Genomic DNA, 17096 nt, shown 5'->3' on the forward strand with positions numbered 1-17096 from the left:
ATCAATTCTCAAAACAGACGTGGAAGTTTTGAAGAAGCCCCATCCCCCAGCCCCCAAGGTCACATTCTTATGACAGCCACCTGTGCCCAGCTTGAGTCTCAGAGGCAGCCTCTGCCCAACAAAGGCAAATCAGAGATGCCCAGGACACCCTTCTGGAATCAGACCTCAATGGAATACGTGCTTCACGTACAGACCTAATCCTCCCAGTCTCCTCAGGAGCCCAGCCCGCAAGGTTTCATACAGTGGACAAGGCACAAAGAGGGGCTCAGTCTGGTTTCCTGCCGGGAGCCGGTCCATCCTTGCTGTTTCAAGGGACCTGGCATATATGGCATACTGTTCTTAATATGTTTGCTCACCTTCTTGGCACTATGTGTTTTAACCAAGGTCACCTCTCTGAGAAAGGTTGTTTCCCCAGGTAGGGATTTTCCCCTGAAGTTAGGGAGGGAATAAAACCCCTTAACTAAGTGCCAGGCGGGTACTTAATCACTTTAACTACGAACAATCATGCTTAAGCTACATAATCTTTACTCCCTGGAATGGAGATAAGAAACACCCTAACCTTTGGAATAGAGATTGATAGGACTGAATCAACTGGTATAAATACAAATGTAACAAGACAACAGGAGACAGAACTTAGAAGACAGAACCAAGAGACACAGAACCTAGACACAGAACCTACACAGAACCTAGAGACAGAAGAACTTCGCTAGAGACAGAACATGGCAAAAGATCCTGGACAGAACCTGGCCACAGAACCTGGCTGGAGAAACTAGACAGCACCTGGCTGAAGAACCTGGCTGCCGGGAGCCGGTCCATCCTTGCTGTTTCAAGGGACCTGGCATATATGGCATACGGTTCTTAATATGTTTGCTCACCTTCTTGGCGCTGTGTTTTAACCAAGGTCACCTCTCCGAGAAAGGTTGTTTCGCCACGTAGGAATTTTTCCCTGAAGTCAGGGAGGGGATGCCTCTCCTAGAAAGGTTGTTTCCCCAGGTAGGAATTTTTCCCTGAAGTCAGGGAGGGGATGAAACTCCTCAACTAAGTGCCAGGCGGGTAACTAATCACTTTAACTATGAACAATCATGCTTAAGCTACATAATCTTTACTCCCTGGAATGGAGATAAGAAACGCCCTAACCTTTGGAATAGAAATTGACAGGATTAAAATCAACTGGTATAAATACAGATGTAACAAGACAGCAAGACACAGAACTTATAAGACAGAACTTAGGAGACAGGGCTTGGAAGACAGGACCAAGAGAGACAGAGCCTAGGCACAGAACCTACACAGAACGTTCTCTAGGGACAGAAGAACTTCACTGGCGAGAGCATGCCAGAGGATCCTGGACAGGGACTGGCCTCGGAGCCTGGAGGCGGAGCCTGGCGAGAGAGCATGGCAGGGGATCCTGGACTGAACCTGACTGCGGAGATTGGCAGGAGAGCCTGACTAGAACCTGGTGACTGGACCTGCCTGGAGAACCTGGACAGAACCTGGCTGGAGATCCTAAGCAGAACCTCTCTGGAGATCGAGACCAGAACTTGGCTGGAGATCCTGGCTAGGCTGCTGATCAACTGAACGCTGTCTCCGTGTCATTCCTTCTTCGCCGACTCCGTCCACGCCTTTGGGGACCCCTGGACCTGCTGGGGTTGGTTGGACCAGCAGTTTCCTGTCACAATCCACTTCATAGCTTTTAAAACTGCACATTCCCAGGCCCCTGGGATTGGATTCTCACTTGTATATATATAGCACTCTGGCACTGGGCATTGGGGTAGGATCAGATTTAGGACCCACTGCTGCAGACCAGTAGCGGAAAAGCCTATAAAACAGAAATGCCCGGTTCCCCTGCGAGGCAGCAATGCCTTCTCAAAATATCAGCCCTGGAGGCTCTTTAGTTTATGCTGTAGGGCCTCAGTTTCTGGTTATGTAACAATTCATCTATTCACTCATTTATTCACACCTTGTCTTCAGCTGCTATTGACATGTCCACACCCCTTTGGAAAGACTATTTTCTGAACCCGAAGCCCTCAGGCATAAATATCTCTACTGAACTATCACCAAGGCACCTCAACCTCAGCACGTTCCAAATGGAACACGTGACATTCCGCAAAGCCCTGACCCTCTGCTGGTGTTTTTGGCCACAGAGAATGCCTCTACATCTACCCACCTGTGCAGGCCAGGAACATAGCTGTGTCAGCCTTTCTCCCTCACCTCCCCACTGGGTCTGCCATCTAGTCCAGAATGTGCCTTCATTATTCTGTCACCTGCACTCAGGTTTGCATGACAGGAATATCAGTCAGGGTGACTACACTGTGGTAACAAGCAGAGGTAAACACTGCAGAAGATGTTTCTTACAGATTAACAGTCCAGGGTAGGTATTCAGGCGAGAAGCGACTCCCTTCCACATGATTACTTAAGGACCCAGGCCCTTCCATTTTGTGGCCCTACCATCCCCTTGGGCCTTGTCATCTGCAGCTGGCAGAGGAAACTTGGGGAGGAACTAGTGTGGGAGTCTTCATGGTCCAGGCCTGGAAGGGGCACACTCAACTTCCACTCACATTCCACCGGCGAGAACTCTGTCATGTAGCCTCACCTACAAGGGACTCTAAGAAATAAGCTTAGCTGCTTCCATAAGGAAGGCAAAAACAGATTAGGTGCCCAGTCCTCACCACAATAGGCTGCATGTTAATGACAATGAAGGGACCCACTAGAGCAGTGGTTCTCAACCTTGGCTGCACATTAGAATCACCTGGGAATCTTTTTAAAATCCTGATTTCTGGGCCTCATCCTCCGGAAATTCTGTTTCTTTGTGATGGGGTGGGGCCACAACATTAGTAACAAAGAAACAGAATTTCTGGAGGATGAGGCCCAGAAATCAGGATTTTAAAAAGATTCCCAGGTGATTCTAATGTGCAGCCGAGGCTGAGAACCACTTCACTAGAGGAAAGCTTTCCTTCCGTCAGTCATCCCTTCAGGGAAGTCACCAAGCACTTGTGCTGGGTAAGATGCTGGCCTCCACCATCAGAGGCCACTCTGCCCTGGGAGCTGAACATTCTCTCCAAAGGGTGAGATGGATGCTGTATCAGGGAAGCGCAGGAGGACAGGCACACGTGGGAGGCACTGAACCAAGCTCAGGAGGGGGTAGGAAGGATAAGACTTCCCTAGAAGAGACAGGCACCCAGGCTGCACCATGAAGACTAAATGGCAGGGGGGTGGGGGGAGGGAAAAGGGGGTTTGGGCAGGGAAGGCAGACTGTTTGGGAAACTGTAAGTAGCCCCACGGGATACACAGGAGCTGAGACTGTGCCACTGGGCAGGGGCTTTACACGCCAACAACACAGGATTCCCTTTATCCACCGGAAACAGGAGTCAGTGAGCACTGGGACAGCAATAGTCCAAGGATAGGGATGGAAAAGAGGGTCAGTATGAGACATTAAGGAGATTAAGGAGGAGAAGGCAGAACTGCCTCCATGTGTGGCTACAATCCCAACTCCGTGCATAGGGCAAGATGGGCGGTAAGGCTGGAAAGTTGGACCATAACCACCCAGTGGATGGCCTTGAATGCTAGTCCGGGCAAGAAAACTGGTAGGCAGATACTGTCTGCCTCTCGCAAGGAGAAAACCATCCCACCACAGGTGACAGTCTCGCATTTCCCGGTTAACCTGCCTCCAGAGGCATGGCCTCTTTTGTCCATTTCTTCTAATACAAGAGATGATCGCTTTCAAAGATCAAGCTCAAACCCCTCATTAACAGAGAAGGAAACCAAAGGGCACAGGAAGGGAGAGTTCTATTCAAGCTGCTATAACAAAAATACTTGCCCTGACCGGTTTGGCTCAATGGATAGAGCATCAGCCTGTGGACTCAAGGGTCCCGGGTTCGATTCCAGTCAAGGGCATGTACCTTGGTTGCAGGCACATACCCAGTGGGGAGTGTGCAGGAGGCGGCTGATTGATGTTTCTCTCTCATCGATGTTTCTAACTCTCTATCCCTCTCCCTTCCTCTCTGTGAGAAATCAATAAAATATATTTTTAAAAAATACTTAAAGACTGAGTGGCTTATAAACAAACATTTATTTCTCACTGTTCTGGAGCCTGAAAAGTCCAAAACCAAGGCATTGGCAGGCTTAGTGTCTAATAAGAGCCTGCTTCCTGGTTCACAGAAGCTGTCTTCTTGCTGTGTCCTCACATGGTAGAAGGAGTGAGGGAGCTCTCTGGGGTCCCTTTTATGAGAGCACTAATCTCATTCATGAGGGTTCCATCCTCATGACCTAATCGTCTCCCAGAGGCCCTACCTTCTAATATCGGCACCCCCAAGCTTCAGTCCCGAGCAGGGCTACACAACAGAAATATGATACAATGCAAGCCACAAATGCAAACACGTGTATAACATCTCCTAATAGCCACATTAAAAGAGAATTAGGGGGGGAAAAAAGAGTATTAGACAATTAGTAAAAAGGTAAAAAGAAACAGGTGAAATTAACTTTAATGAAACATTTTACTTAGTCCAATCTATCCAAAATATTATAATCTCAAATGTAATCAACACAGAAAATTGTATTACTTGTTTTTCTGGACTACCTTTGAAACCCAGCATGGATTTTACACTTACAGCACATCTCAATTCGGACCAGATGCTTTATTTTTTTATGGGTTTATTTGAGCTAAACTGATGACATGCCAGGAAGCAAGATCTCAAATGCTCTCCGGACCAGATAATTTTTTTAAAATATATTTTATTGATTTCCCACAGAGAGGAAGGGAGAAGGATAGAGAGTTAGAAACATCGATGAGAGAGAAACATCAATCAGCCGCCTCCTGCGCACCCCCCACTGGGGATGTGCCCACAACCAAGGTACATGCCCTTGACCGGAATCGAACCCGGGATCCTTCAGTCCACAGGCCGACGCTCTATCCACTGAGCCAAACCGGTTACGGCCAGATAATTTTCAATGGCTTGGTAGCCACATGTGGCCAGTGGCCACTAGATTGAACAGCACAGACCTAATCCAGGGATTGGCAAACTATGGCCCATGGCCCAAATCTGGCCAGTTGTCTAGTTTTGTATGACCCTCAAACAAAGACTGGTTTTTAAAGAATAGTATTTCATGACTTATAAATTCTAGGAAATTTAAATTTAGTGTCTGTAAAAATAAAGTTTTTAATTCTGTCAATAAAAGTGTATAGCAATGTTTTATCTCCTCTTATATTACGTACTTACCTCCATAATACCCTCGATTTTGCCTCTTGGTTCACACAGCAGACAATACCATCGGATCCTGTGTAGGAAAAGTTGCCCTGCCCTGTTCTGGGCCATCAGCTCCCCCTAAACTCCAATACAGGAGCTCCAGATGTGGCTTGGGAATCAAGAGGCCCAACCCAAATCCCAGCTGCCAGGCGTCCCAACTCTGAGATTTAGAACCAGCCATTTCCCCTTTTTGAGCCTCAATTTTCTTCACTGAAAATCGGGACAGCACTCAAATGGGTGGAAAGAGGGTGAAAACCCAGCACAGGCCACGAGCCGGTCACTCATCCACTGATTGCCACTGTCCCTTGCTCTGCCCCTCTGGCTGCAGCACCTGCCCACCGAGGCCCCTCATCTGACCCAGTGTCTCCTCCGGTGGCCGCCCCGCCCGTCGCCTTCTCCCAGCGTCCTGAGCCATCTCCGCCTCCTCTGGCCGGAGCCCCACATCCGCGGCTGCGGGATCACCTTGGCAGCGCAAACCTCCATCTGCCTGGAATAACTTCCTCCCTCCCCGCCTCGCCAAATCCTGTTTCCTGCAAGTTGATACCCACGCCCCGCGGGCAGGGCCACGAGGCTCTCAGCCCCGCGGCTCCGTCTCCAGATCCGACCGTAGTGCTTCCCGCACGCCCTCGGGGCGATCTGCGCACGCGCAGGGTTCGACTCCCTCCACGTGAGGATCAGTTCCCTGCTGGACCTGCATGGAGGTCCCAACAAATACTGTGTCTGGCCTAGTGAGGCGTGGGCCAGATGTTCAGATCCAGTCCTTTCTTTCCCTCGACCCCCATGATGAAAAGCCTCCTCAATTCCGACACCCCACACCTTAATCCTGCCTGCTCCCTGACTCAGCAGGGCTTCCTCCCAGGCACAACCCGGCCCACCTCGCCTAGTCCCTCTGCCGGCTTCTGCCTTTCCAGAACGAGCTCCAGTCATCCTCTCGCCGCCCAGGTCAGCTGGATCACCTGCTGATTTATGTTAGTCTTAGCTCCTGGCCCACCATTTTCCTTTGTCACCTCCTGCCTATCTTTTCCTCCTTGTGAGGCGCAGCTACAGTGTTTTGGCCAGGTTCAAGCCTCGGACTAATGAAAGGACAGGGTCCTCTCATTGCCAGTGCAAGTCCCCGCTGGAAGGGCAGGGCCCTCCCAGCACAATTATAGCCAACGGCTGTGGTTGTAAGCTTGAACCTATGGTCCAAACACGTAGCCCCATATGCCTTGTGCTAGAGTTCAGGTGCATGTAGTTGAGTGAGGTTGAAACTCACGAGAACGCTGTAAACAACGTGATCACACCCCTACTTTGCCTCATAGCATCTGCTATAATATAAAGACACGGCTTGTGGGCGCTGGCGCTGTCTCCTCATCAGGGAGGCAGTGTCCCACCGAGACCCAGCTTTCATTCTCTTGTCTGTCTTTTCTCAATCCTTTCAACCCCCCCACTCGGGATCACCCTTGGCCGTGCTGTCGTGGCACACCTCCTGGGGAAATGTTCCTTTTAAAATTGACCTTCTGGCCCGGCCAGCGTAGCTCAGCGGTTGAATGTCGATCTATGAACCAGGAGGTCACGGTTCCAGTCCCTGTCAGGGCATATACTGGGTTGTGGGCTTGATTCCCAGAGCATGCAAGAGGCAGCCATTCAATAATTCTCTCTCATCACTGGTGTTTCTATCTCTCTCTCTCACCTTCTCCCTTCATCTCTGAAATCAATTTAAAAGAAAGAAAAAAAGGCCGAGACTGGTTTGGCTCAGTGGATAGAGCGTCGGCCTGCGGACTGAGGGGTGCCGGGTTCGATTCCGGTCAAGGGCATGAGCCTGGGTTGCGGGCATATCCCCAGTGGGAGATGTGCAGGAGGCAGCTGATCGATGTTTCTCTCTCATCGATGTTTCTAGCTCTCTATCTCTCTCCCTTCCTCTCTGTAAAAAATCAATATAAAAATAAAAAAAGAAAGAAAGAAAAAAAGAATCAAACAATGAACGCATAAGTAAGTGGAACAACAAATCAACGTTTCTCTGTCTTACTCTCATCCCCTTCCTCTCTATCAAATAAATACACTAAAAAAAAAAAAAAAGCACCACATTTTTCTGAAGTGCCACGCTGACTTTTCTAAGCTCTCAGTTTTACACAGCAAGATATGTTCCAAGCAGTTGTGCTCGAGGAAAGTTCCATCCACCACTTGATGGTCCCTCTCCTTAGAATCTGGCCCGAACGTCAGAATTCAGTTTTGGGGAGACACCAATTGCTGCTAATAAAACTAAGCAGACATATAGGGAAGAACAACTTAACTAATACTGGCCATACAATTCTGACATAACTGGCCTAGGAATGAATTAAAACAGATTTCCAACAAATTGCACAAACTATATATAATTTTATTTTTCTCTTCTACTTAAAATCAGCTCCTAGAGTACACATCTAGCTTGATAAAATTCAATTAAAAAGCTCACCCTCAATTTAAAAATGGACAAAGGGCCGAAACCGGTTTGGCTCAGTGGATAGAGCGTCGGCTTGCGGACTGAAAGGTCCCAGGTTCGATTCCGGTCAAGGGCATGTACCTAGGTTGCGGGCGCATCCCCAGTAGGGGGTGTGCAGGAAGCAGCTGATCGATGTTTCTCTCTCATCGATGTTTCTAACTCTCTATCTCTCTCCCTTCCTCTCTGTAAGAAATCAATAAAATATATTTTAAAAAAATAAAAATAAAAATGGACAAAGGATCTGAACAGACATTTCTCTAAAGATATGCAAATAGCCAATAAATACATGAAAAGTTGCACAGCATCATTAGCTATTAGAAAAATCCAAATCAAAACCACAATGAAATACTACTTTACACCTATTAGGATTACTGTACACTAATGAAAAAGTCGGGTAACAGCAAATGTTGGTGAGAATGTAGAAAAATTAGACACTGCTGGTAGAAATATAAAATGGTACAACCACTTGGGAAAAACAGCCAGGCAGTTCCCCCTAAAGGGAAACATAGTGTTACCATTTTACATAGCAAATCTATGTCAAGGTGCATACTCAAGAGAATCTAAGCATGTCAAACTCGCAGCCAGCGGGCATGCAGCCCACCAGCTGTGAGTTTGACATGCTTGAAAGTGTATGTCCACATGAAAACTTGTTCATAGCAGCACTATTCATAAGAGTCAAAAGCTGGGGACAAACCCAAGTGTCCATCAACAAATGAATAGATAAAATGTGGTATGTTATACAATGGGATGCCATGTAATAATGAGTACTGAGTGTGGATGAACCTTAAAAATATTATGCCAAGTGAAAATATTATACCTACACCACATAAACCACGTTGGATCTGGCACAGATCTGTAAGACTGGTGTTAGAAATACATAATGTGGTTCACTATGGACATATTTGCTCTTGGTACTGCATTATCTAAAAACACTGACACTTGTGACCTGGCCAGGCCAAGGTTCCTACACTGTCACTATCCAGCCATGTTTCTTGACCTTTGAGCTGAGGTCTAACGCCAAGTCACAGGTTATGAACAGAGCACATGCTTGGAGATTAGCAGACCTGGGTTCAAATCCAGCTTTGTGTGAGATGGATGGAGCTATTCACCTGTATAAGCCTCGGGAAATAATGAGGGTATTCTTTGAGAGCAATGGATGAGATATCACATGTAATGTGCTTGGCACATAAACATTATTCCTTCCTCAAAACTGAGGGATGAGGTCAGTCATACATTTGCTTGAGTAGAGTTTCCCTGAGAAGAAATTCTCTACTGTACAGATTTCCTCCTGTGATATGCACACATCTGGCAGCACCTCTCCCTTTTGTGACCCTGGCGCGTTGTCATCTGTCCTATAATACTGAAATGTTCACAAGAACACCACTCAGAAAGAGGAGCAGAAAAGCACCCTGCAGCAGAGCCCTGCCAGCTGTGTGCTCAGAGGCATTTGGCTTCCCAGGGAGCGCCAGAACTGCCACCACAGGACCTGGGGGAGGAGGGAGAGAGGGCGTGGAGTGAGCAGTCAGGCAAAACTGACAGTAACCACCAGTCCTAAAGCTGGTCCTAAATGGCAGGAAGGGCTGCGTTTTCTCAAGAATTCCAAAGGAAAAACATTTAAAAAGTCAATTTTTGGTTACATGGTACATATAAAGTGTGTTCATTTTCAAATTATTTTTTTAAATTATTTTTAAATATATTTTTATTGATTTCAGAGAGGAAGGAAGGAGAGATAGAAACATCAATGATGAGAATCATTGATCTACTGCCTCCTGCACGCCCCCTACTGGGGATCGAGCCTGCAACCTGGGCGTGTGCCCTTGACCTGAATCGAACCTGGGATCCTTCCTATCCACTGAGCCAAACCAACTAGGGCTTAAATTATTTTTTATTGCTTATGTAACATATTTTCATTGTTCAATTGATATATTTTCCTATTTATAAAATTAGTTGGGGTCAAAGGTTAGGATGAATTACAACCTACTTATTAAAATACTAAATTTAAAAAATCTATTTTTCAATTTAATGACTGGTTACAGAGTTAAAGTGTCATTTTTTTTGTTTTTGTCTTTTTATTGAATTTATTGGAATTACATTGGTTTGCAAAACCATACAGGTTTCAAGTGTACAATACCCCTCATCTGCACACTGCATCATGTGTTCGTCACCCATGCAAAGCCTCTTCCCACCCCCATTTCTCCCCACTTACCCACCTCCACCTATCCCTCCCCGCCTCCCTTTGGCTATCATCACACTGTTGTCTGTGTTCACGGGCTATGTTCTTTGGCTAATCCATTCACCTTCTTTCATCCAGTCCCCCAATCCCTTCCCCTCTGACAGCTGTCAATCTGTTCCATGTATCCATGCCTCTGTTTCTATTTTGTTCTTCAGTTTATTTTGTTCATTAGATTCCATATATAAGTGAGATCACATGGCATTTGTCTTTCTCTGACTGGCTTATTTTACTTAGCATAATCATCTCCAGGTCCATCAATGCTGTTGCAAAAAGTCAGATTTCAAAAGATCAATTTTTAAGTTGGCTTAACTGTGTCCCATGGCCACCTGCAGACTTCTGAAGTCCCACATACAGGCCTGTTCTGCCACCACAAAAAAGGCAGGCCTTCCCTCCCGTAACCAAAGGCAATTAATGTGTAGCAATTATCTAACTAAGTTCCATGCAGTGTTTTCTAAGACACAGTGAGAGAAATAAGTCGGAGATATTAAGATCCACCCCAGCCTAGGCCTGCTGGCCTCCCTGTGTCCCTGTCCACTAATCCTCTATGATAACTGCAAACGGGAGGCCGACTCGGAGCTGCCCCACCACACCCCGGAGTGCGGCGCCCACAGTGGCCGCGCAGGTTTCCTCCTCGCTCTGCCGTCTCCGTGGTGTCCTCTGTGCGTGATGCCGGGCCGTAGTGGGAACTAGAGGGAATGAGGGTGAGGGAGAGGCGGGTCTGTAACTGTAGATGAGGCGGTCATGGGGGACCCCCTCCCGTGGGTAACATGTGAGCAGATCCCCGCGGGAAGAAGGAGCGGGCCACGGGCTCCCTGGGGAACGGCGTCCAGACCGCGGCGCTTCAGCGAGTGGGGCACCCATCGCTTGCCAGGAAAGAGCGTGTTAGACCTGGTGCGAGAACGAAGAAAACCGTTAGCGGCGTCAGGCTTTACCTGCACCTGGGCACCGGGGACACAACACCCAGGACCAGCTCAGGACGGGGACCTGCCCGGCTGCGCACTGTCCACCGGAGGGGGCAGCTTCTGAGGCGATTTGGAACCGCAATGGGCTGACTTCGCGTTCTAGCTTCCGAGTCGCAGACTCGGAGGTTTTTGCAACGATCAAGTCCCCTCAGACGTGCTCGAGCTCCAAGGGAGTCCTGGTGATGCCGAACTCCCACCAGCCCCAGCGTCCCCGCCTCCCTCCGGGCTCCGCCCCGAGCCTCAGGTTTCCTCAGGGCCCTCGGTCCTTGGCCCGAACCTCGCCCCTCATCCGCTCCGCGTGGTCTCTAGGGGGATGGCCCCGCCCCTGCGGCCTAGACTCCGCCCCCAAGCTTTGTATATAAGGGGGTTGAGCGTCAACGATTGGTCTGAGTCCGAGACCTCGTTTCCTAATTGGCTGTGGTGTTCCGTGGGTTTCCCCGGTGCTGTGATCCGGAAGTGATTCCTGCAGCGGGGGCCGCGTGGATCTTCTACTGGGGACTCCTTACCACTGGCGCTGCGATGACCAAAATAAAGGGAGACCCCGAGGGGCGGGAGGCTCAGGCGGAGGCGTGCTCCGGGGAGCGCACTTACCAGGAGCTGCTGGTGAATCTGAACCCCATCGCACAGCCCCTGGCTTCTCGCCGCCTCACTCGGAAACTGTACAAATGCATCAAGAAAGGTGCGGTGGGCCGCGGTGGCCGGTGAGGGTGCGGGTTGCTGGACGAGGCCCGCTCCCCTCCCCTCCCCGTGACTGACTTATGTCATTGCAGCCGTGAAACAGAAGCAGATTTGGCGCGGAGTGAAGGAGGTTCAGAAGTTTGTCAACAAAGGCGAGAAAGGGTAAGAACCCCCTCCTGCTGGATTTTGCATTTTAAGCGGTAATGAAGGTATCCTTACTATTTAGTAGGGGTTCGGTAAAAGTACTCTGACTCTATTAGGAGATAATCAAGCAGTCAGTAAATACCCTGCAACAATCCCTCACTTCACTTACCCTAGCGCTAAGGGACACCGCGGGGAAAATGAATTCCAGGGGAAGCAAATCGAATAAGCTAAATGAGTTAGGGTAGACCCCACCTTCATTCGTTCAGCGACTGTTTCACTGTCTACTCCTTTTAGGCACTGTACTATGGGGAGACGATTCCTTTAATCAGATGGTCACATCCAAAACTAAAAGTTGTGATGGCTATCTATGAAGGAAAAGTATCGGATGCAGTGTGAGACTTCATTGCCCTCCATCTTCTTTCCTGGCATTTATCAGAATCTGAAACTCATTCGCATTTGTATTCCTTGTATCTCCCACTTAGGCCGACAGTCAGCTCTATGAGAATAGGATAAAGCGATACCCCACTTTATCCCCAGAAGTGTCATGTACCTTGTAGGTTCTCAAGAGATGAATTGCTGGGGAGATTTGATGCTCAGTGGGGAGTTTGACCTCGGTGGGGGCCGCTGAGATCTGAAGATACAGGAATTGAGCTTGAGCTTCATCTGGTTTAAACTCCAAGCTCTCCTTGACAAGCTGTGAGCCCTGTTGTACAAGTCATTTAATCTCCCCAAATCCCCCTGCCCTGATTTCTAACCTGGAGGTAATGAGATTGTATGTATGTAAAAACACCTTCCCCAGGAATTGGTTTGGAGGGGAGGGGCTTTGCCGGAAGAAAGTAGTCCCCAGGGCAGGAGAGGGTAGTGGTGGGCAGAAGTGCTCCCTTCTCGCGGAGCTTTGTAAACCATGGTAAGTTTAGTTTTTGTACTCAGAGCTTTGGAAGGGCATTAAGGATTAAAGCCAGGGAGCATCAACTTTGGTGAGGATCAGGCTCAAAGAGTAGATGGGGACACTGAAATAGACTACTGTAATCTAGAAGAGGTGAAGGTGATTCTGATTAGGTTGGAGATGGAGAGAATTAAAGTGCTTATATCTGAGAGGACTTTTGGACATGGAGTGAGGGGGTGTGGGTTCCATTTGAACGGACAAAGGGCCCACACTGAGATAGTGAACTATGGGGGAGGGGCTGGGTTTGTGTGGGAAGATCATGAGTTTGATTTTAGACAAGTTTTTGAGGTATCTTTTAGACTCGTGACCCCTCTCCCCAGCATGACTGTCAAATAGAGACATGGCCAGATGGGCTACAAGCTTGAAAGAGAGAGGGCCAGGCTGGAGAGAATAAATTTGGGAGTTGTCAGGACATACTAGATGGAACTTGATGCCATGACCATGGATGGGGTCAGCAAGAAGGTACTGAGTGGGCAGCCAAGGACCAGGCTGTGAGGAGCACCAGCATTTATTTTATTTTTTTTAGTATATTTGTATTGATTTCAGAAAAGAAGGGAGAGGGAGGGAGAGAAACATCAATGATGAGGGAGAATCATTGATTGGCTGCCCCCTACTAGGGATCAAGCCCACAACCTCAGCTTGTGCCCTTGACCAAAATCGAACCTGGGTCCCTTCAGTCCACAGGCTGACGGTCCACCCACTGAGCCAAACCAGCTAGGGTGGAGCACTAGCATTTAAAAGCTGTTCAGCCTGGCTGGTGTGGCTTAGTGGTTGAGTGTTGACCTATGAACCAGGAGGTCATGGTTCAATCAGGTTGGGTTACATGTCTGGGTTGCAGGCTTGATCCCCAGTAGGGGACATGCAGGAGGCAGCTGATCAATGATTCTCATCATTGATGTTTCTCTCTCTCCCTCTCCCTTGCTCTCGGAAATCAATAAAAATCCTATATAATAAAGAGCTAATATGCAAATGATCGTCACACCCTCACTCTGTCATGCCTTAATGGCTCAGAAACTCAACACTGGGGAGAGGAATGGGGACCAGCCAAGCACATATGAGCTCGAAAGAGAGGAATGGGGACCAGCCAGGCTGTGGCCCTGGAGAGGGACAAGCTGTGGTCCCAGGGGCCAATGGCTGTGCCTGCGGCTGCAGCCCAGGCAAAGCCACCCACCCACAGTCCCCTGTGACTGCAGCCGGCCAGGGCAAAGCCAGCCCGGGTCCTGGGTGCCTTCGGCCAGCCAGAGGGAGGGAAGCCCAGGTCCCTGTGACCTGAAGGAGGAGGGAATCCTGGGTCCTGGGTGTGGGGTGAAGCAGAGGCGGTTAGGGGCGATCAGGCCAGCAGGGGAGCAATTAGGGGAGATCAGGCAGGCAGGCAAGTGGTTAGGAGCCAGCGGACCCAGATTGCGAGAGATCCCCCGAGGGGTCCCGGATTAGAGAGGGTGCAGGCCGAAGGCTGGGCTGAGGGACCCTCCGCCCCCATGCACAAATTTCCTACACTGGGCCTCTAGTAAATAAATAAAAGCTATTCAAAGAAAAGGAGCCTGCAGAGGAGGAGAGTCCAAGAGGCAAAAGGAAAACTAGGAATGTGGACCCAGTGCTTTAAACCAAGAGTTCTTCCAGCTGTTTGCATCTCACAGACTCTTCCTCCTGTTTCCAGGGCTCCTGAGGGCCTTACCAGAGCCTGGCACTTTGCCAGCTAGGAGCCCCAGCTGAGGATTCTCTGGCAAGCCTTCATTGGTTCTGTCATTCAAGGCCCATGCTTAGTCTGGCACTCAAGGTCCTTGGGTGGGGCCCTTGCCAATCTTTCTAGCCTTCTTGTCTGCCCCTGTCCCCATTCTGGATTCCAAAGCCATCCCAGGCTGCCATCGGCCTGCCTCTGTATATCTAGTGCCATTTTAATTCTCCTCCTTAAATGTTTTTTTCTGCCCCCTGCTCCTCCATGGGCTTCCTGATAGTCATCATTCAGCTTTTTGTTCCAGTGTGGCTTCCTGGCTCCTTTCTGTACTCCAAAGAGAGCTGAGCTCTTACTCCTTGGGGTCCCTCCCGTCCTTCATCTGTCCCAGTATGATACCACTTGCCACACTTGGTGGCATTTGTTGCCAAGAAATAAAGATCGCCTCCCCAGAGGAACACAGTCACCAAACACAGATTTGCACCCTTTCAGAGGTTGGACGACCCACATTAATAACTCCTTGAGGGCCGGAGCCATCCTATCTCTGACCCAGTCCAGAGGTGGACTTTCAATTAAAAGAGGGAATGAACAAGTTAGAAATGACTATTTCTGTCATTTCAGGATCATGATTTTGGCAGGAGACACGTTGCCCATTGAAGTATACTGCCATCTCCCAGTTATGTGTGAGGACCGGAATTTGCCCTATGTCTATATCCCTTCTAAGACGGTAAGGAGCACCCTCAGCTCTGATCTTGGTCAGCACTAGAGGAGAGGGTCTGGGATGGAGTCTCGGCCGCAGGCCATAGTGGAAAGAGTGAACCTTGGAGTTAAGGTGGGCCTGGGTAGATCCTTGGTTCAGCTGCTTCCTAAGCAGGTGACTACTGGTAAGTTCTCTCTCAGCACTTGCATTTCCTTGTAAAATGGGAATCCCCTCCTCTGTGGCCTGTAAGAATGAAACAGAACATATATATGTGGACATGCTCTGTCAACTAACATGCTGCACCTGTGTTAGTCCTGTTAGGTGGGTGCAGTGCTTTAGGGGGGGTGTTTCAGGGATCTGGCTCCTTATCCTCACATAGCAGGAGCCAGGTCTGGGGCACAGGGAGTGGGGGATGGCAGGAAACTGCCTAAGGGGACAGCCCCGGCTGGGCTGGAGCCCTTTCACGGTTGCCATGTGGGAATGTGGGCCCAGTGTTGCTGGACTACTTGAAAGTTTGCTGAGTATAAATGATGGCAACCAATTTTAACTGTTTTAAAAGATATTGCTGACTGAATAGCACATGTCTGTCTACCAGTTGAGGCCGGTGGGTCATACGTTTGTGACTCCTTGGCATACAGGTCGTGCGGCCTTTTTTCCAAACAGCCCTTTTTCTTCTGCAGGACCTGGGTGCAGCCGCAGGCTCCAAGCGCCCCACCTGCGTGATAATGGTCAAGCCCCACGAGGAGTACCAGGAGACCTATGACGAGTGCCTGGAGGAGGTGCAGGCCCTGCCCCCGCCCGTGTGAAGGACTTGGGCAGCAACCTGGGCCCCTGCTCCAGAAGCTGTTGGGCTGGCAGGGAGCCAGCTGGCTGCCCTCTGCTGCTCACACTCACAGCATCTCCTAGTCTTCTGAGGCACGTGTTTTTCCCAGGCAGCTCCAGCAGCATCTTCTCCATCAGTGTTATTTCCTGTTGAGTTTCCTGGCAGTCAGTTTCAAGAATGAGGTGTGAAGGAAGTAAATGCTAAGACTAAAATGTGATGAGTCTGTGGCTGGTTTTTCTTCTTCTCTTTAAATATGTTTTTATTGATTTAGAGAGAGGAAGGGGGGAGAGAAAGAGAAACACTGATCAGTTGCTTCATATACACACCCCAACTGGGGATCAAATCCACAACCTGGGTACGTGCCCTGACCGGAACTTGAACCAGGGACCTTTTGGTGCGTGGGACGAAGCTCAATCAACTGAGCCACACCAGCCAGGGCTCTGTGGGTGTTTTTTAAAGCAGCAGCTGCTAGTGGAGCCAAAGAGTTGGTGGGCAGGAAAGAGTGAAGCAGACTTTCTTGCCAGAGGACCCCAAGGACTTTAAGAGTGGTCAGTGCTAACGCCTGGCTGCCAGGGCTGGTGCTAGACTCTAGCTGAGAACAAACTTTGCTCCTCACTCCCAAGCTTTCACTTCCCTAGTAGGTGGAAGCTACAGATAAGGCAGCTGAGCCCAGACCCCATGGCATGAAAACCTGTAGCCTCTGTTAGGGACACTCCCATCCCTCTTCTTCCTGCTTAAGTCTTAGTGCCATTGGGAAGCTTATGGAAGCAATTTACCCACCCATACAGGACATTTTAAATAGGATTATGCAGCTAAATACGAAACCCCAGGCCATCTTTCTTGCTTAGCATAATGGCCCTGGTAACTCAGTCCCTTCAAACATTTTAGACTTAAGGTATCTTCCTGCTCTCAAGGCCCAGCACAGGACTCAGTATACATAGCAACCAGGCTTCAGGTGCCTTGGAATAAACTGGAAAGAGCTTGAGCTTCATCTGGTTTAAACTCCAAGCTCTCCTTAACAAGCTGTGAGCCCTGTTGTACAAGTCATTTAATCTTCCCAAATCCCCGTGCCCTGATTTCGAACCCGGAGGTAATGAGATTTTATGTATGTAAAAACACCTTCCCCAGGGACTGAAATCTCCCAGCTTTTTTGCCTAATCAGAGATGTAGAATGGGTTCTTCCTGACTGGGCACTGTGGCTGGCATGGTCCCACCAGCAGCAGCAGCAGCCAGGCCA

General features: G+C 49.1%; 1 protein-coding gene across 1 annotated transcript; it reads left to right on the forward strand.

The window, feature by feature from the left end:
- Window positions 1-11326: 11326 nt before the first annotated feature.
- Window positions 11327-16076, forward strand: NHP2 (NHP2 ribonucleoprotein). The gene is made up of 4 exons (XM_059698149.1): window positions 11327-11575; window positions 11667-11736; window positions 14958-15063; window positions 15717-16076. The coding sequence occupies exons 1-4, from the start codon at window positions 11416-11418 to the stop codon at window positions 15840-15842; spliced, it is 462 nt and encodes a 153-aa protein (XP_059554132.1). The 5' UTR covers window positions 11327-11415; the 3' UTR covers window positions 15843-16076.
- The last annotated feature ends 1020 nt before the right edge of the window (window positions 16077-17096 follow it).

This window comes from Myotis daubentonii, chromosome 5 (assembly GCF_963259705.1).
Source record: "Myotis daubentonii chromosome 5, mMyoDau2.1, whole genome shotgun sequence".
Taxonomy (NCBI): domain Eukaryota; kingdom Metazoa; phylum Chordata; class Mammalia; order Chiroptera; family Vespertilionidae; genus Myotis; species Myotis daubentonii.

Excerpts from the sequence above, each read along its gene's own strand:
- NHP2 (XM_059698149.1), top strand. The coding sequence starts at position 11,416 with ATGACCAAAATAAAGGGAGACCCCGAGGGGCGGGAGGCTCAGGCGGAG. Across the intron at positions 11,737-14,957 it reads GTCAACAAAGGCGAGAAAGG|GATCATGATTTTGGCAGGAG; the intron begins GTAAGAACCCCC and ends CTGTCATTTCAG. Across the intron at positions 15,064-15,716 it reads TCTATATCCCTTCTAAGACG|GACCTGGGTGCAGCCGCAGG; the intron begins GTAAGGAGCACC and ends TTTCTTCTGCAG.